We start from the raw sequence: 20,232 nt of genomic DNA on the forward strand, positions 1-20,232 counted from the left end.
AAAATAAAAAAAGATAAACTTATTCCTCTAATTTAAAAAAAAATGGTTAAAGGGAGGCTGAATATTAAAAACCAAATCAATGTATTTTACAAGGATACGGATATACGAAAATCAAATTTTAAAATAAAGACTAAAATCAAAATGACGTGTTATATTTAAAAAACAGTTTATAATTTATATATTAAATAATCATATATAGAATTAAAATTAATTTTAGGTAACTCACAGCATAAAAATGTTTTATGTTTTTTAATCACATAAATATTGTCAAATTTAAAAATAAAGTATATATTTGCATTTTTATTAAAATAATATTTTATATATTTATAAACAATAAGATCGTGTATGTGTATGTATATATATACACACACATATATTATAAAAGTATATAACAGCATTTTTAATTTGTATCTTATAAATGCAAGGAAAAGATAATAAAGAAATAATGAAAGAAAGTTAGTGTGATTACTCCATTGCACAAAGAGAGAATGAGAAAATATATACAAAAATTGGTATGAATACATATGGCAAAAGAAAGAAAAGGGGTGAGAGAGAGAGAGAGAGAGAGAGAGCGTGAAAATCGGGGGATAGGGTTTGGTGTGACGTTGGCAATTTTTCTTTTGCTTCTTATTGTATGAATTCCCTGAATCTATTTGAAGCTTATTCTTATTCTGTTTCCAAAGAAGCATATTATTGAAATTATTATCAGTGATTGGAATTGGGAGTGAGAGATGCCAGAGGAAGAAGTAGTTGAGCTCAAGTTCCGTCTCTACGATGGATCCGATATGGGACCCTTCCGTTACTCCCCTGCTTCCACCGTATCCGTGCTCAAGGACCGGATTTTTGCAGATTGGCCCAAAGGTTAACTTCTCTTCGTTTTTCATCGTCAATTTTACTTTGTTGTTTAGTTTAATTCCGACGATGGTGTTGCCTTCAATTAACCTACTACTAAGGCTTTGCTTCCGAGTTATTGAACGTTCGTGAAGTCAGTGGCTCTGCGCTTTTGCTGCGAGCTTCCCGTGCGTTTTTCTTTTGTTGTGCAAACAGGGCTGTTGTTATGTTATTTTTTGTTTTTCTTTTGAAAACGCCGTGTTGGTGAAGTTGTTGGAAGTGTTGTGTTGCTTGATTCTGTTTTCTAAGAGGTGTGTTCTTTGTTCCTGAATTGGGTCGTTAGTTTTGGAGTTCTCTGTGTGTGGAAGGACTTGCTTTGAAAAAAAAATGTTTTTTGCTTTGAATGGGAGAAGATTTGGGTGAAGTGGATTCTTTGTTTCATGCTGGTTTTAAAAATTAGGGAATGTGATGCTGTGATGAAAGACGTAGAAAGCTCTTTCATTTTGGGTTTTGAATTTTTGGGTTATGGGAAGTACTGGTCAAGGTTTTTTAAATTGCGGTTGTGGTTTTCTTGCAATCCTTGTGCAGCTGCAATTGCGGTTGTGGATGGAGAGCCTCAAAACCTTCACTCTGGCTGAAATGTTGTAGAATTTGTTTTTTTAAACCTTGGCACCATAAATAGTTATTAGGCTGTAAACAACTTGATATGAGTTTTTTTTAAATGCCTCACGTGTTGAGTTTTTAAAACCCTCATGTGTAGGCATGTACATTTGAATTGTGGGGTTGGATTTGCAAACAGTGAACTAAAGAAATGGTCACATGTTTGTTTACACTTATTATCATAAACCTCGTCCACACCTCGAGATGCTAGAATGTTGTCTGGAACTGTTAGTTTGTAAATACAGGGAGAAAATGTGTCTTGACTATTTTTGGTTGTGATCAAGTGATTGAGTTAAGGTTTGTTAATGGGTATAGTGATCACTGGCTACCGAGATCGTCTTTTTCCTCCTTGTTTTCTCTTCATCATGACTTTTGTAGTTTATTATATATACGAGTGCCTGTGGTTTTTTTATTTTTTATCTTAACATTAATTACAATCTTGTATCAAAACCAGAGTTGTCAATAGCAGCTGCCAAATCCATGACGTAGCTGCCTAATAGGGGGACGACTCTGGCCTCTATTCACGGTTGGCAAATATCTCTTTCTTACCAGTTTTTTCCCACCAAATCTTGGCCGCACATGCATTTGCCAGCCACCCCGCATTCTCAATGCCTTTATGTACTATCTACTTTGAATTTGAATGCAATTACATTTATGTTCATTCACTTCACATATTCTCAGTTGGATCTACTCTAAATTTGTCTTAGATCCATGTTCCTAATCTTATCATTTCTTGTATGTCCACTATACACCTCTACATTTGGATCTCTGCAATACTTGTTTTCTTGTTTGTGGCTGGCGGTCCTTCCTAAACCAAGAACCACTCCCATAGAGCATGATGACTGTTTGCAAAAAGTTTCCTGAGTTTGATATGCCCTTTGCAATTATATATTGTACTTGGAGTTTTTCCATTTCATCTGTTTAGCTTGAATCCTATATGTGGCATCCCAATCAATCTCTCCGTTAGTTTGTTTGATTGATCCTGGATACTTAAAATGGCTGATTTGTGGCATAACATGATCCTCAAATTACCTCCAAGACATTTGCTAGTTCACATCTTATTAAACTTGCTGGATTCCCCGTTATCCTTCTTACACAATTAGTCTTAGGTAACTTTGACCCGATTTATTTTTTATTTTTTTTCTACTTAAAAGGCTAAAATTTAACTCTTTAGGTAAAAGCTCTTAAAAAAGTAAGTTGCTTTGTTTTAGAACAACTAATAAAGTGCTTTTAGAAAAGCTAGTAGGAGGAGCTTTTGAAAAGCTTATGCGGAGCACTTTTAAATTGAACCTGTCCTCGAATCTTTTTGACACGTTTTGTGATATTTATATTACTTTGTTGCATTCTTATGTTTTGATGTTTATCTATAGTATCTTTTTTTGTTTGAACTTTTTTGAGATTCTAGTTTTATTAAATAGTTCTCTATATCTTCTTGAACATGGTCTAAAAACCACTTAATTTATTATTTTACTTGTTTTTAAATAATTGATTGTGATGAATACTTACATTTTTTAATCTAAAATTAAACAAAAGTATTTATAAGTTAAAAATTTTGTAATTAATATTTATTTTTTTATTAATATTATATATAATTTGCGAATCATCTGAGATATTTTTTGACTTTTTAATAATTAAAACTTTTTAAAATATAAATCTAATATTTTTATTTATTTATATTTTCATTAACAAACTTTACATAAATTAAATTAAGTTTAGTAATAATTTGGAGGGGATAAAAAATTGAAAAATGAAAAAAAGAAAAGGAAAACAATGAATGGCTTGAAAAAAATTACATAATTAGGTGATCTGTATCCAAATCTGGACAGATTTATTATGTTACATATAAGGTAGAGAGAGAACAGTTAAGTGTAAGGGGAGGAGGAAGGGGAGAAAAAGGGTAAAATGTAGGAAAAAGAGATCAGATCATTGTGAAAATATTTTTTGATCTCACTAGAATTAGGATGGGTAGTTTGGTTTGGCTATATAATCAGGAGATTGATTGTAATTTTCTGGTTCTTCTATTAACTATCAATTGGACAGCAATTTCAGTTAGGCTCTCATCTAGTCTCTTATATTTCATTTATCCCTGAGTTCCTATTGTTTTGGTGTTATATTCTCCTCCCTTATTTAGTTGTTTTGTTTCTAACCACTTATTAAAATTTGTATTGGTTGTCCTTAGACAAGAAAATTATACCAAAGTCAGCAAATGATATAAAACTGATAAGTGCTGGCAGAATTTTGGAGAACAACAGAACGGTTGGCCAGTGTAGAGTACCTTTAGGCGAGCTTCCCAAAGGAGTTATTATCACCATGCATGTTGTGGTCCAGCCACCTTTGCTTAAAGCAAAAACAGGTATATTTCATTCTGGTATATATTGTGTTACTGTTTTCTACAATCATACATATATACCTCAAAGAGCAGTTCCATATAGGTACAAGGTACTTAGGCAATGTTCTAAAGTTAACTAGGACCAAATATTATGACCCAAAAATGTTGAAAATTTTCTTTTTGATGGCACAAACAGAGAAAAAAGTTGATGAGCTGCCCAGAAAACATATATGTGCATGTTCAATTTTGTGAGAAGCCATCATCATCGACATCATAACAGTGAAGAGTTAAGCTTCTGATATTGCATTAGTTGCTTGGTGGGATATCCAAAGGACATGGATATGCATGACTGGGAAGTCAATAATATGTATAACAGTCCCAACCCCATCATAGTTGAGTGTTGTTGGAGGGCGTTCCTGGGTAGCAATGCTTGTTAGTGATGATTTTCTCATGTTCCATAGCATAGATGTTTGGTATATCAACTAGGAGCAGTCTATATCATAATATCAAATGAGTTAAATACATTTTGAGTATGTAAGATTTCAAATTTATTAAATACATCCTCCACAAATATTTTGCATTATTTTTGTTCTTCTAATGTTTAAACATACTTTTTAAAAATTAGTAAGTGATCATAACAAATAAAATGTTGATACGAGGTTTTCATATGAGAACACTTACAAGTACTAAAAAATGTTTAAACTTTAGAGGATTTAGAAAGCATTTATATTTTAGAGGGACCTTTTTGGATGATGTGGGAGTTATCAAGAAGTATTATTATGCAAATAAATATTCATTTCCTACCCATGGAGCTGGACGTTCATTCTCTAAATAGTGAGAAACACCTTCCTTCAGAGTATATTAGATGTGTCAAAGTATCATTTTAAATTCTATAATCCCTACTTTTAGTTACATGGTATCAAAGCAATGCACCAAATTAACAATACTAAAAAAGAAGAGAAAAAGCAAGGTCATATCAACAATCATTTTATTGTTATTAACTTTCCATTAAGAGAAAGACTGGTATACAAATACAAATGAAATGAACAATCAAGAATTTAATTGCATAAAGTTTCAAGACAAGAACCTATTAGTTAGGACAAGAATGGTTTTGGATTAATTTGAGTACTTACTCAACGTTATTTAATTAACCAAGAGTAATATTTGTTTAAATAATGAAATAAAAGAGGGCAAACTTTGATTCAGTAATAATAGGAATGGACTTGATGCAAATGCAAGCATAATATTACTATTCAATAAAAATGTTACAAAATAATTTAAAATGCATAATTAAAAATTTTGAATTATTCATTTCAAAGATCTCAAAATAAGTGTTCGTTACAAAATAACATTTTCGAAAAAAATTAAAATATTATCTGTGTTGAAAATATAAAATTTCAAACTTAAATGCTTTATCTAGAAAGCTCCCCAGAAAAAGTTTGATCCTTTGAAAGATTTATTATTGTAAATAAAGGTCTATGGGTGGATATGTGATAGTGATTCAATTCTAAAGGGCTCTTACACGGGCTTTGTATGGTAGCCCATACTCCTCCCAATTTTGTTAGGTAGTTGCTTTTTGCATCCTATATTTCTTTCCTACACTCGCATAAATGTGAAAATTTCCACTTTTCTCTTCTATTCAATGACGACGAAGGCTGTTGTTGCACAATTACTTTGAAAATTGTGGTTTGTGGTTGTTGCTATTTACAAAGGAGGTGTTAAGACGGATTTTTATAAGCCATTTAGCTTAAGTGAAGATTATTATAATGTGAAACTCGAAGGTGAGTAGTTGTTTGAGTTTTAAAGCTTTTTGTTTTTTGTTTTGAAGCATATATGCACCATATCAAGAGTACAGAATCTCAACTTTGTATAACTCTTTTATTCATAGGCTTTGTCCTAGTATCATTAAACATTAGCTTCTTACAATAACCATAAGTCAATTTTCATTTTTAAGCTTATTTCTGTATTGATTCTTTCTCGAAAACACCAAATAACATAAATACACACTAGACATCACTTAACCTTAAAAGACTTGATATATGGAAGGGTTAACATTCATGTTAAGTATGAAACCAAATTATTCATGTTAAGTATGAAACCAAACTGTGTGTGAGCAATTAATTATATATCAAACACAACACAAGATATCACAACAATCCGCGTTAAATATCATAAACTAGATTAACTCACTCTCCACAATCTTCAAAACATTTTTTTTTCCCAAAAACCTGACTTTGATAAAAAAAATGCAATGCTCCAATTTCAGGGTGTCACAAATCGTATTTAAAATAAAATGTTTCAAAATCCTTTTAATACAAAAAACGGTACTAATTAAAAATTTTGACATTTTAAACGTGTAGAATTAAAATCAAATCCCGACTTTAACAAAAATATAATCCAATTACAAAGTTTTAAAATTAATAAAATAACCAAGAAATAAAATTAGTCCATTTACATTATTTCTAAAATATATAACTCAAAAACTTTAAATAAACCAAAGCTGCTCCCATTCTCACGTCTCTATCATGCCTTTGGAGTATCTGCAACATCATCTGCTCTTGTAAAACCAAAGATCATACAAATCATCGCAAAACACACACAACCACAACACAAACAAATATGGGTAAGCTACCATAGCACGACCAATAACAACACAATAATACATAACAAGCAAGCACAACTTAATAACGAACATTCACTTACGATGTTATTCTTACTAACTTAATCATTCCTACATCATGATTGATAAGTATGAAAAATACATGTTTTTAGACTTATTAATTAGCTCAAATTTGTATTTATTCATGAAATAATGTGTTTCCTCGTAGCAAAAGTTGTAATACGAAGTAGGAAAGTGTGTAGTAAATTGTATAGAAATTTATACATCAAAAGGGAGTGTTGGTAGATGTTTCTCGCTAAGTCAGCATTAAATCGCTCAGCTAAAAAGAGTTTTATTCGTTCATCACACCAGCACAATTCACTAAGCAAATAAAGGACAATTAAAGATATGCAGTTGAATATTCGCTTAGTACATGAATAGTTGTGCGCTTAACGAATTAGTGAGATAGTTACTTTCAATTGGCTTTTAAAGTGAGAAATAAACAAAAAGTTGGTAACTTCTGACAGAGAACAAAGAAGCGTAAAAAATTGCAGACTTCAGGAGACTACTCCAAGGCATCAAGACACCATTGTTGTAAGGGATTGCTTCAAATGCGTACGTTCTAGATGACTATAAGTTGCTAGATTTCTCTTTCGTTGGAATTGGATGTAATGAACTCACTATGATGTAATTTTCTTGTTCAATATATCGTTGTTCGTTCATATGCTCTTTCTTGAATTTATTATTATCATTGTATGAAAATATAATGTTATTTAAATATCTCTGATTACTGGAAAGTAACTTTGAACATGGACATAGATAGAGCACCTAAGTGATTTGAGATCTAGGGATAGATTCAATAACTTAGTCATTCTTAGCATCGGACTTAATGCAAATTGTATGTTAAATTGACTAAGGGATTAACACTTTGATATATTAATTTAGAACTAGTTGCTAAGGGATTAGGACTAGTATGCCTTGATGTGAATGTTTGAATGAAATAATGAAATATTGAACATAATTTTATCTTCATATGATTCATAAAACACAATTCCAACGAAGCTTACTTTAAAATTTTAATTTCAAATTTTAATATTTTGTTAATTTCAGTATATTATTTGACATGAATCAAAATTTCCATCGTTACTAAATTGATTTTGGTAAATAATTTTCATTAGATAATGTAACACAATTCCCTTGGGAGAACGATACTCTGAACTTACTCTTTATTACTTGAAACGATTTGGTACACTTGCCAAAAGGTTATCAATGATCGACACCAACACCCTCAACAATCATACCATAACTATTCCATCAATGCTATCTTTATTAATACTGTCTCCAAACACATCGTTATCACGAATCATCAACACATGTACTTCCATCAAGACTCTCCTCATCCTCATCATGAACATCACCAATCTATGAACTTCATCATGAAAGAATTCGTCATACTCTTGTACTCTACCTCACCACACCTATAGCCTCCCCTACAGGCCACCTGTAGCCTCCCCTATAAGTCAGCTCGAGTCGTCCCTCCATCTTGGCTAAAGACATGTTTCCCTGCAACATAAGGACTAGGCGAAACAGCGTCCCCCCTATACAAAGAAGGTTTAACACTTGAACATCCACTCTTTTTGCACACAAGGCCAAAGAGGGTCGTTATCCCGTATCACACGATAGATAGTCTCAAGATTTATTAGGTACAACAAGTAGACGCATTCTCTCATGTCTCATGCTCATCGATCAACCACACGTTCTAGTACAACTCCAACACTCATCCATTCCAATCATTAATCAAAGTTCATAATATTCCTAAACACAACAACTATTCTCATTCCATACCTTCTCATTCCCTACCTAACCTTATTTATTCATCATTATCAAAAGTCTCACTCAAAACCCAATGTGCTCAATATGAACCCCTCATAGGTTTCTCTCCAACAATAGGTTACAAAATAAATGAATAAATATAATTCAATTATCAAACCAAAAAGAATAATAAATCATTTATTAATCTAATTAATCATTATAACCTCATTAATTACCTTTTTTAAACCCAATTAATTTTATTTATTTCCAATTTCATTTTTAATTAATTCTATTTTTTCCATTATTTTAATTTTAAAGACATAAGTTTTTATTTTGAATTCTCTTTGTCTTATTCTTATTATTATTTTTTGGTCTCTGCAATTGCAATCTCAAAACTGCCCAACAATAGTTCTTACGGCCCAATTAGTCCAGCCCAGTTCAAAAACACCCCAACCTAAGTCAAGCCCATGATGGACTCCATGGCCAGCCACTGCAACACCCATGACGACACCCACCAGTGCACATTGACGCCACGTGTAACCACCAATAACCACCATGGAAACCTAGAACCGCGAGAAAGAACCCTCCAACGTGAATCAAAAGGAAAACCCAAAATGTGAACTCAGAACCACCCCCAATTCGAAAACGAAACTCCACATTTGCAAATTGCTAAAACAGAAATAAGATCAGAAAACCCTAATTTCATTCATTTCCATTCCAATTACATTAGAGAATCCCTAATTTCCTAATTCTGGAACACTAATCTCAAAATTGCATTACCAAAACTTTAGAGAAGACATCAGGGCAACCAATTCACAACCCAAATCCCCAAACAAACCCAGATCGCAAGAATCAGAACCCAAAACGAGAAACCCATATATCACAAGATTGGGACGACGATTCCCTCTACTGGCGTCGTTGATACCTCTCACAACGCGTCACTACTGTCGTCATCGGTACCCCTTGCAATGCATCACCGCTGCCTTCGCCAGCCACCGCGACGTTGTTCGCACCCAAAAATACAAGGATAATATATAACTTATATTTACATCACAATTCCATATACATTTTAAATAATATGCATTAACCAATCCAAATAATTAGTTTTAAAACGACAAAACTAAACACGATGTGAATCAACGTGGGTCCCTTTCACTCAACCCAAATAGTAATCCTAAAGCTACATGACATGAATCAATGTGAATCCTATGCAAAACAAAGGCATCCCTTCCTTACATCATTTAAAAGTCATGTACACACCACCTTACCACTCTAATTCTACTCTTTATCTTTTTTTCTCTCTCTCCAGATTCCATGAGCTTCACTTGACCTTTCTCTCTGTCCTTCTTCACATCTACGGTTCCTACTATTCCTTCCCTACCCACGAGGCTAACTATGTATGGCCAGAAGTAAGGAAACTAACCCATTCAAGTAACTCTACTCTAACACACATGTCCCCTTATATTCCTACATCTCACACAATCACCATGCTAGACAAATCAAACAACACCCTTGTTGATTTGCACCGCACCTTCTAGCAACAACCTTCCTAACTAACAGTTTTAACCTCCATCAAACCTATTCACTAGCCAGCAACCGAAAACTAGACATATGCTTATTATACAACCTATCAAAGACTTATCACATCTTGGCAAAATCATCACATGACCATTAATAAGAAAACATTCGAGACACAAATGGAAACAAAATTGCACCTCTACAGAATCACCCACCCAATCTCATACTTAAAATGGTGGTCATTGTTCCTACAACCCATCGTCACACTCAAGAGAAGCCAAGTATACCTCAAACCCAAATGCATATAATACCATAAACATCATTGAACATCATGCCCAACAACAAGCAAAGTCATCTCCCTTTACCTGGTTTCTAGAGATTTTAGAATGTTCTAGGGTTCCTAGCAAAGCCCAAAACGCTCACTCCCTCGTGAGAGCAGTCGTGGCTCCTCGACACTACTTTGGTTCTCACTTGCACACTCACTCTGGTTGCCTTGGAAAGTAGCTTAGAGTTGCATCCTTTTCTCACTTTGTCACTATGTCTAAACTCCCTTATGTTTACCCTAAATATAACCTAGAAATATCCTCTAACCACACTCCCAAAACTGGCCCAAAATGTGCTCCTAATTACTCGTGATATTCAACATAATAATTGATCCAAAATTTTCTTTCTTAACCCTTTCCTCCCTAAAATAACCATATCATTTAAGGATGAAAATCTATGTTTCGAAGGGTACTAAAGTACCCACGATGTCCCTAACTTAAACAAAAAGAAAGAGAAGTAACTCTCTCTAGAAAAACTAATTGGTCTAAAGACGTGCCCACTCTAGGCTTTAACAGTGACCAAAGTCACGTTTTCAAACAATGAGTAAACTTGCTTTAGAGTTCCTTTCCTTCCAAGCTTAACGAAAATAAAAAGCAAAAGAGTGAAGAAGAAATCTGACCATGCATGTGTACAAAATTGTGCAAAAAATCAAATAAAATAATAAAAATACATTGTTCCCAAACCATACAACTAGATAAACTTGATTTTTAAATACACTCGACTTCTTTGAAACCCATTCTATGTAATCAATGTAGGATTCTTCTAGTGTTTTGAACAAAATCATTCTCTCACTCGAGGCAAGTTCATTAAATTTAAATTGGTAGTTTTTTTAATTATTTTATTATTTAAATATTTTATTTAGATAAGTCTATTACAATTTATTGAAAATATTTCATTTATCACCAAATGTAAAATGTTATGTGAGTGTCAAAAATCCTAAGTTATAATTGACTAAAAATTTTCAAACAATTTTTTAAAAAATACAAACAAATAATTGATGGAGAATAACATTTATTTAAGCATTGTAAAAAAAAAGGACAAAAAGTACAAAAAAAATATCAATCAAAATAATCAAGTTCACGTCCATCAAAAGTAGACAATAAAATTCAAATCAATATTGAACAAAAAAAATAGTGATTTAAAACAATAATATAATAATTTAGATAAAACAACACTCCTATCAACATCAATAAACAAAAATCCTAATTGACATAAGAGTGATACTCCTTCCACCACCCCATCTTCTCCCTCCACCTTCCCAATTTTTTTTAAATTCTAAATTTATCCTTTTTACTTTTTACTTTTACCAATTTTACTTTTTATTTTCTAAAACCCTAATCTCAATCCCTTTCATTTTCACTTTCCCTTTCACTCTCAGCAGCAAGTCTCCACCCTCTAGTGTCACTTTTTCTCTTTCTCTTAATTCACACTCCCGTTAACACAAAATTTGACAGAAAAAGAAAATTCTGCATGGTATAAATTTAAAACATTTATAACTTCTGATGAATTTTGAAATATTATGATTCCATAATATAATCTGCTAAAAATTTCTTCTCCACTTCTTTGTCTTTAAATAACCAAACTTGAAAATCTATGCTTAAAATTACATTTGTGCTTACAATGGTGCAATGAAAGAGAAATATGTTTGTTGAGTACAAAATAAAAAGTAAATAAAAGAAAAAATAGTTAGTTCAGTTTATCTTCTTCTCTTCCTGTCAAATTTTGTGTTAACGGAAGTGGAAATTAAGAGAAAGAGAGAAAGTGAAAGTGACAATGGAGGATGGGGGTTTGCGGTTGAGAGTGAAAGAGAAAGTGAAAATGAGAGGGGATCGAGATTAGGATTTTAAAAATTAAAAAGTAAAATTGGTAAAAGTAAAAAATAAAAAGGGTAAATTTAGAATTTAAAAAAAATTGGAGAGGTGTAGAAAGAAGACGGGGGTGGTGGAGGAGCATCACTCTTGACATCAACATAAAAGTATGAATGTTAACTTTGTTTCGGTTTAAATCTTGTTTGAAAATTTTCATATAAAAACCGACTTAAAGAGAGAATATAAAAAAAAGATACGGTAATTTAAAACTACAAAGATTTTGAGATAAAATGTTAAATTTCTAATCTAAAAAACATATACTATTCTAAAATATTTCAAATTAAAGTAATCAAAGTATATAATCCTATGAATATAGCATTTAACTGCTTATTCTTTTATTCATATACAACATGCACTGCTTTTGTTAAAAACTGTGTTGAAAAATCCGATTGATAACTTATATGAAAGCCAGTGTAGATAATAAAGTTACTACGTAAAACAAATAAGATTATAATATTTAAATTATAAAATAGTTTTTAACTATTTGAATAAAATAATGAATAGTATGAAGATATTACTTATTACTGCTATGCTATAGTTTTATTTAATTGTAAAGGTAACCTTGTTGTTTATGATAGGTCTTTGTTTTATGTTTTTATAAGATTATGAACCGATGCTTCCAATGATTGTGCAGGTGAGTATAAAAGGAACCTTGTAGATATATGGGCCGGCCCAAAGAAAGTGGGGCCCTCCGAAGAATTTGTCTTCTACGGTAATCACAAGTATTCCAAAGCCTTGTGGTAAACATTTATAAAGGTTGGCAAAAATGACAAAAATTAGGCCTCTGAAAATCCACCAAAGACAAACCTCCAATCACAAATTATTGGTATTCGGTGTTGTCTTTTCTGCCCTATTTCTCTCAATAAGAAGGAAGAAATTTGAGACTTCGCTCTTTCCATAAACCATCCATTCTCTATAGCTACTACCTCATACCATTTAGACACAAATAGAAAAAGCAAAAGGGGTAGTTTCAAATAATTATAGTTTTCGTTGTGAGAATCCTAGATACTGAAACAATTGGGAGGGAGGTGAAGAAAATGATCAATTCACTTTGTGGAACCCTAAAGAGTGAGAACAACTCTAGAACCAAACTCCAAGCCACATCTTCAAATGAGTCAAAGAAAAATGCCACTCAATCATCTGGTGATCTTGACCAAACTGGCCTAACCCCACCAAGCTTAAACCTTCCTTCACTAAAATTTGACTTGGATGGAGATGTAGAAGTTCAGTCACCAGATAGTTCAATGTGGGAATCCTTTTTCGCTGACCAACTAGATGCTGATTTCATGATCTCTTCCCCAGTCAGGAACGTTCCCTCTCCGCAACTCTCTTCTTACAATTGCAGCTACAACTATGCTCATGGAATGCAAGGTCAGAGTCTCTCAGGGTGTTCCCCACCAAAGTTTTCATCTTCCCATGTTGGAGCCTTCAACAGCAGCCACAAAGGGAAAGGACTTAGCCCTCTTCACAGGGTCTTCAACTCACCAAACAATCAGTACATGCAGCATGTTGAAAACCTTTCCCTTCCAGCAATAGAAGAGTTCTTGGAAGACTATCAAGGCTATTCATCAACCAAGGTGTCTTCTGACATTGCAACTTCATCTGAATGCTTTGACTTGTCTACTCAAATCCCTTCATCCATATTGGATACCTTAACACTGCCCGATTCCTCAAGGTACCACGGTTCAGTCGATGAAGAATGTGGTGGCTCTTCTCAACTGTACCAAGAGAGTGACATCTATCATCATATGGGGTCCATGGCTAGTGCTTCCCTCTCACAGGCTCTACAACAAGAACGCTACCAAGAGAAACGGCAAAAGCAGCAAGCACTGCATCAACAACAACAACGCCAGCAAGACAGTCTCATGGTGCCTATTCCAATCGGAATCGAGCAGGTAACAAAATCTTCCCTCACCCCCACTTCATCAAAACTGATCATGTGTTGGAAAACAAGTGGATTGTGACGCTCTTCTTCTTTTGGGATATCAACGTTACAGGAGCAAGACAGCGGCCTTCAACTGGTGCACCTGCTTCTGGCCTGCGCAGAGGCTGTGGCGAAAGAGGAATACATGTTAGCAAGAAGGTACCTCCACCACCTCAACCGAGTCGTCACTCCCTTAGGCGACTCCATGCAGCGCGTGGCGGCATGCTTCACCGATTCGCTCAGCGCCAGGCTCAATGCCACCCTCAGCCCGAAACCCTCCAAATCCCTCAGCCCCTCAAATTCCATGGAAGTCCTCAAAATCTACCAGATCGTGTACCAGGCCTGCCCTTACGTCAAGTTCGCCCATTTCACCGCCAACCAGGCCATCTTCGAAGCCTTCGAGACCGAGGAGCGTGTTCACGTCATCGACCTCGACATCCTCCAGGGCTACCAATGGCCCGCCTTCATGCAGGCCCTCGCCGCCCGCCCCACCACCGCTCCCTTCCTCCGCATTACCGGAGTTGGTCCCTCTCTCGACGCCGTCCGCGAAACCGGCCGCTGCCTTACCGAGCTCGCCCACTCCCTGCGCATCCCCTTTGAATTCCACGCCGTCGGAGAACAGCTCGAGGATCTCAAACCCCACATGCTGCACCGCCGTGTGGGGGAGGCTCTCGCTGTAAATGCAGTCAACCGCCTCCATCGCGTCCCCGGGAATCATCTGGGGAACCTTCTCACCATGATACGCGACCAGGCACCGAACATAGTGACCCTGGTGGAGCAAGAGGCGAGCCACAACGGACCCTACTTTCTGGGCCGGTTTCTCGAGGCGTTGCACTACTACTCGGCGATCTTCGACTCGCTGGACGCAACGTTTCCGGCGGATTCGGCACAGCGGGCAAAGGTGGAGCAGTACATTTTCGCGCCGGAGATACGGAACATCGTATCGTGCGAGGGCCCGGAGAGATTTGAGCGGCACGAGAGGCTGGAGAAGTGGCGGAAGATAATGGAAGGAAAGGGGTTCAAGGGCGTGGCACTGAGTCCAAACGCGGTGACTCAGTCGAAGATTTTGCTCGGGTTGTACTCGTGCGAAGGGTATAGGTTGACGGAGGATAAGGGCTGCTTACTGCTTGGGTGGCAGGATAGGGCCATCGTTGCGGCGTCTGCATGGCGGTGTTGATCGATGCTATGCTACCAACTTTTCCATTCAATGTCTTTTTGTTTTGATTACATGCCATCGCTGATTGATGCTAATTGTTACATGCTTACTTTGCCATTGTTTTTATCATATAAACACAAAGCAATATACTTCCTTTTAACACATTCATTTTAATATGCTGAAATTTAGATGAATCTTATTAAATATGACTCTGATATATTTAATAGATTTTGTTTGTTCTATCGGGTGAGATTCACCTAGATTTCAGCTAATGGAAACATGTGTTAAAAGATACTTGCCTTAAGAGGCACTTATACTTGTTATTATTGAGTCTATGCAATCTGATGTTGTTGAAGGTAAATCTGAATCATCAAATCAAGTTATTAAAACTTGTAATACCTACATAAAATCAGGGTATAAGTATGATTCATTGTGACGACAAGCACTACATGTGTATAAGAATTAGTGCATGCATCACATTTGTAAATGAATCTACATAATCACTTTAAGAATCCAACATCATGGATAAACTAGACAAATGATCATCACCAATAATATTATGAAAAATAGAAAGATCCTTGTTTAATGTTTCATGACATATGTTGGAAGTCTCACATCGACTAGAGATAAGACCAATCCATAGTTTATAAGTGGGTGCAAACCTCATCCTACAAGCTGGTTTTGTGGGGTTGAGTTAGGCTTAAAGTCCACTTCTAACATGGTATCAGAGCCTAGTTGATTTCATTATCGGACCACCCAAGTTCTACTATCACGCACGAGATGTCTATGTCCCACATCGACTAGAGATAAGGCCTCTACGGTTGTGAAAAGAGAAAATGTGGAGATATTATAGAATTTGTTTTACATTTCAAATTTTCTATCATAGGAGTTTTTACATTCTTCTAGAATTTGCATTACACTATAATAATTCTCCTTGATGCAAATTCGGTAACTCCAACATAGTGCTTAGTAGTTCAAATCTTGGTGATGAGTGCATATTTAACCTTCATTTAACCTTTAATATTGGATTCTTAATTAGTTTTTGTATTTTAATGGAATATTTTAATCAGATTTGTTAAAATTGAGTTTATTTAGCATGAGATACAAAAACATGTAAAAAATAACATTTTAGTTGCATATATAAATGTTTGGATATTTTGAGGTGTGTTACTGCAATAACAACTAAGTTGAGTTTATTGAGGGATGAAAATAAATTGGTTAAAGTTTCATGACACCTTAGAGATAAATCCAAGAATGTCCAAGAATTGTAAATAATCAAGACCATAAGAAGTCAATCCAAACATAACATGAAAGAGTGAACAAATTTAGCTAAGCCAAGAAGAGAGAACATACAACAAAAATTAAATCTTGCGATTTTCTTTATTTTTTCTACAAAAAGACTTTGATAATTGATAGATATTTATGATAAAAGATAATTTAGGGAAAATATATCTTAATATATTTTATGATATTGTTAAATAATTACCTTATTTAACTATATAAGTAAATACCAAAAGATAATATTTGTCAAATCTTTTGGAATCTAGATAAGATATTCTCACATATTTTTAGATTTCCACAACAATTAAATATATCTTGAAGATATTAGATTATTTAGAAGATAATTGAAGGAGATTACATTATCAGAAAGGAGATTATAATAATAGAAAAACTCAAAATAAAGCTCGGTCTAATTCCTATATAAATAGACTAAGGAAAACACATTAGGAGAGCTTAGAGGAACCCTTTGGGTTATCCTTTCTCTCTTCTCTCTTGTTTTCCACCATCGATCTTCTTCTATTTTTATGTTATTTCAACATTCCCTAGAGTGCTAAGGCTCTCGGATTTATTCTGTTGTAATTTCTTAACTAGATTCTGAGGTTAGATGAATAAATATGTTTGTTCTTTTGATTCTTGTTGTGATTTATTTTTATCTATATCTTTTTCTTGTTAATCAAGTAAAAGTAATGATTTTTACATCATATCAACTTTGGTGGTTTGACATTCAATTTTGCATAGAAGTGGTTCAAACTCGAAACTGACCTTTTAAGCAACTTTGTTTAGCGATTTTAGATGTGTCTAAACTCTAAAATGAGTTAAAAACAACTTGCAACACAAATTCACTACTTCACTTCCAATTTTTATTCAAAATCGTTTAGAAAACAATCTTGCACTTAGGCCAAAATATCACTAATTGAACTTAGCTAACAACTTTTAAACATCATTTTATACTTATTCAAACTGTCAAACAACACAAAAATGCTAGCATTCGAAATCAGACCTTGCTTATGGCTAAAAATACAAAAAATTACTCCATCACACCACCAAATCAAGTTTGATTGATTCAAAAGCTTAAGCAACACTAAAAATGACTCAAGGAAGTATAAATGCACTGAACTAAGCTAGAACAATGAAGCTTAGCATGATTAAACTCAGATTGAAGAAGGCAAAGATGTATAGAACGATGAAAAGCTTGATTAAAACTAAAACAAAGAAAATGCTACTGGTTTTGAGCAACCAAGCTATGCATATTGCATTTCATTGCTTGTTATGGTTTGCTACACCTTTAGCAATTTCCAACAACACCAAACAATGTTGTACAAAGCACCAGAATCAAAATCTCCTACTGAAAACAGATTCAAAAGGCTTAAACATATTTGGCATTTTAAGCAGAATTAAAAACCATAATCAATGTTCTAGTGTTTCAGCTCATATCACCAAGGCTAGAACATGTTCTCATTGCCTCATTTGGTTGATATATGGCTACACTTGCATATGATCTCAATTAAAATCGAAAAATCAACACAAAAACATATTAACTAATATGAAAATAAAAGAACTACTACAACCAGAATCGCACAAGACTATGACAAACTGAAATTGAGATTGAAAGCTAGAAATGACTCAAACAAATGGACTTCACCATTTAAAATGATAAACAAACATGAATACACACTACAAACATTAAATCAATGACTGAAAACACGAAATCAACTTAGAAACTCAAATTTAAAAAAAAAAACAGTGAACTGAAACAGAAGCAAGAATAGAACAATCAAGGATGAAAAACATGGAAGAATGGCTTAGCTCTTGAAGTGTGGACGACCTATGCTCTAATAACACTTGATGTAAGCTCCTTCAAGCATGAACCACGAAAGAAGAAGCTCTAAACCAGAGACACACATCAATGAAGAATAATGCACCGGAAAAACGGGTTTAATGGAGGTGTTTGATGTGTTTAAGTGGAAGAGAGATGTGTGTATGAAGCCTCACAGCTCAGAAGACCTTTCTACTAAGGAAGGAAGCTAGAGGAAAGTGAGAGAAGTCAAAATTGAAGAGAGACTTAAGAGAAAAAGAGCTGGAATCAAATCTGCAACAATTCATTAAGCTCAAAAGTGCTAATTTACAAAGACCGAACACCTTTATTTATAGTTGTAAGAGGTCTCAAGGTTTGACCCATTTTCACTCTAAAAATTCAATAATGTTCACCAGCCAATCAACCATGTGAAAATGTCTTGTAAGCGTGGGCCCACCAATGGTATGTGTTGGGCACGACTTGAATTCGGAAGCAGAACTCCTTTGTATTTCTATTCGGAAGCTATGTAGAAAAAGACCCTTTCTTTGATCTTTTGCTTAGTTTGACTAACAAGACTCTTGGCTAATTAGTCCATGATCTTCTTACTTTAATAAACCCTACAAAACAAGAGTGAATGAACATTTTAGAAAAGAAAGAAGGATTAGTAGTTGATTTGCCATAAAAGTAAAGTATTTTATAATTTTTAATCTTCTCGAATCTTTTTAGACATAACTCTAGTTAGAGGTCCAATGTGAGTGCTAGATGGTATTTTATCACATACTCTTAGCAATCTCTTAGCAACTTTTTTCATCCCTCTCACTTTTTTCAAGCACTCACCGTCACTTTCTATTTCACTCACTCTCTCTTTTCTTTCATACTCGACACTCAAAATATAAAGCTCTCATATCAATTTGTTGAACCGCTGCACACGTTAAAGATATTGCACTGTAAACTTTTGTGTTACTTTCATTGATCGTGAAAGGTTATTAAATAGTCGTGTACAGACACAATAAACATTGGATCAAATAAAATCGAAACGAATAATAACATCCAAGGCTAAACATGATTGGGTTGCTACAGTGCAACCGAAAACCAAAAAACAAAAACAACTTCTAATGACCCGAGCTGCTACAATAACCAATACCGAACTGTTACAGTGTGAAAAGGTAAAAATTGAAAACGCGACGGACTGAACTTTAATGAAACAACAGAACAATAGAACGAAATTACAAAAAACCACTTAAGTTTATCCAACAAAACTTTAAGGAGGTTATCTTACTAGGGACTTGTGTAGGCAAATTAGTCACATTCTAGGTTAACTCATTTTCAACTAAACCAACCACCCTTTCATTCTCTTAATGTTTAACTAAGCAAAAATTGAAACCATTATGGAAAAGAGGAAAGCACTGTTTTGTTTGCAATGAGGCAAAACTGAAGGTTTGTACTGTGTAACCATTTAATTTTATCATGGGACCAGTATAGTAACAATCTCACCTATTGATGCATTATCTGAATTGACCCTTTCTCTGTTCTGAAGTGCACATGAACGACATCAATGCTCCTACCCCTCCCCAATGTTTCACGCTTTTCTTCAATGCCTTACCCTTTTATGTCATGTCAGCCATAGTCACATGCTCACAAGGTATTCCTATTGATATCACTGAACTCAATAAATGAGCGAGCCATGATTTAAATGCACTCAACACACTACAACTTGGTCTAGAATCTCCTCACTGTTTTAATGACGTGCATTAAAAAATGGAATGTTTTAATATACTTATTGGTTCTCCTCTTTTTATCCTAATACATTAACTTTCAAAAAAAAGAAAAAAATAGAGATTTTCTCCAGAGAAAATCTGTCATCATAATCTTATGTCTCCTTTTTCTTTATAATATGCTTTTTCTCTTTTGGGTTTTAATTAAGAACTGATATTTTATTGAACAGAAAATATCATGTGACAGAATCTAAACCACTCTGCTAAGTGCTATAACTGTTAGTACCATTTTATATATAAGAAAGTAAAGAGAACCGTGACAACTTATAACCCTTGGTTGATACTACATAACCCTTTTTTATGTGCCTGTGGTGGCATTTTCCCGAGTGGTATATCTCTATTTAAACCAAACCCCATTTC

General features: G+C 34.3%; 2 protein-coding genes across 2 annotated transcripts; both read left to right on the forward strand.

Annotated features, from left to right (window-relative positions):
- The first annotated feature begins 586 nt into the window (after positions 1-586).
- LOC124820351 (membrane-anchored ubiquitin-fold protein 3-like) lies at positions 587-4,403 on the forward strand. Its single transcript, XM_047292021.2, has 3 exons — positions 587-861; positions 3,671-3,844; positions 4,017-4,403. The coding sequence occupies exons 1-3, from the start codon at positions 732-734 to the stop codon at positions 4,070-4,072; spliced, it is 360 nt and encodes a 119-aa protein (XP_047147977.1). The 5' UTR covers positions 587-731; the 3' UTR covers positions 4,073-4,403.
- Positions 4,404-12,978: 8,575 nt separating this feature from the next.
- On the forward strand, positions 12,979-15,042 carry LOC124820353 (GRAS family protein RAM1-like). The gene is made up of 2 exons (XM_047292023.2): positions 12,979-13,836; positions 13,939-15,042. Exons 1-2 carry the CDS (start codon positions 12,979-12,981, stop codon positions 15,040-15,042), a joined length of 1,962 nt encoding a protein of 653 aa, XP_047147979.1.
- The last annotated feature ends 5,190 nt before the right edge of the window (positions 15,043-20,232 follow it).

The sequence above is a fragment of the Vigna umbellata genome, chromosome 5, assembly GCF_029865625.1.
Source record: "Vigna umbellata cultivar VRB3 chromosome 5, Vumbellata_1.0, whole genome shotgun sequence".
Lineage (NCBI taxonomy): Eukaryota > Viridiplantae > Streptophyta > Magnoliopsida > Fabales > Fabaceae > Vigna > Vigna umbellata.

Coding starts and splice junctions, on each gene's coding strand:
- LOC124820353 (XM_047292023.2), top strand. CDS start 12,979: ATGATCAATTCACTTTGTGGAACCCTAAAGAGTGAGAACAACTCTAGA. Junction 13,837..13,938: donor TTCCAATCGGAATCGAGCAG/GTAACAAAATCT, acceptor TCAACGTTACAG/GAGCAAGACAGCGGCCTTCA.
- LOC124820351 (XM_047292021.2), top strand. CDS start 732: ATGCCAGAGGAAGAAGTAGTTGAGCTCAAGTTCCGTCTCTACGATGGA. Junction 862..3,670: donor TTTTGCAGATTGGCCCAAAG/GTTAACTTCTCT, acceptor GGTTGTCCTTAG/ACAAGAAAATTATACCAAAG. Junction 3,845..4,016: donor TTTGCTTAAAGCAAAAACAG/GTATATTTCATT, acceptor TGGCACAAACAG/AGAAAAAAGTTGATGAGCTG.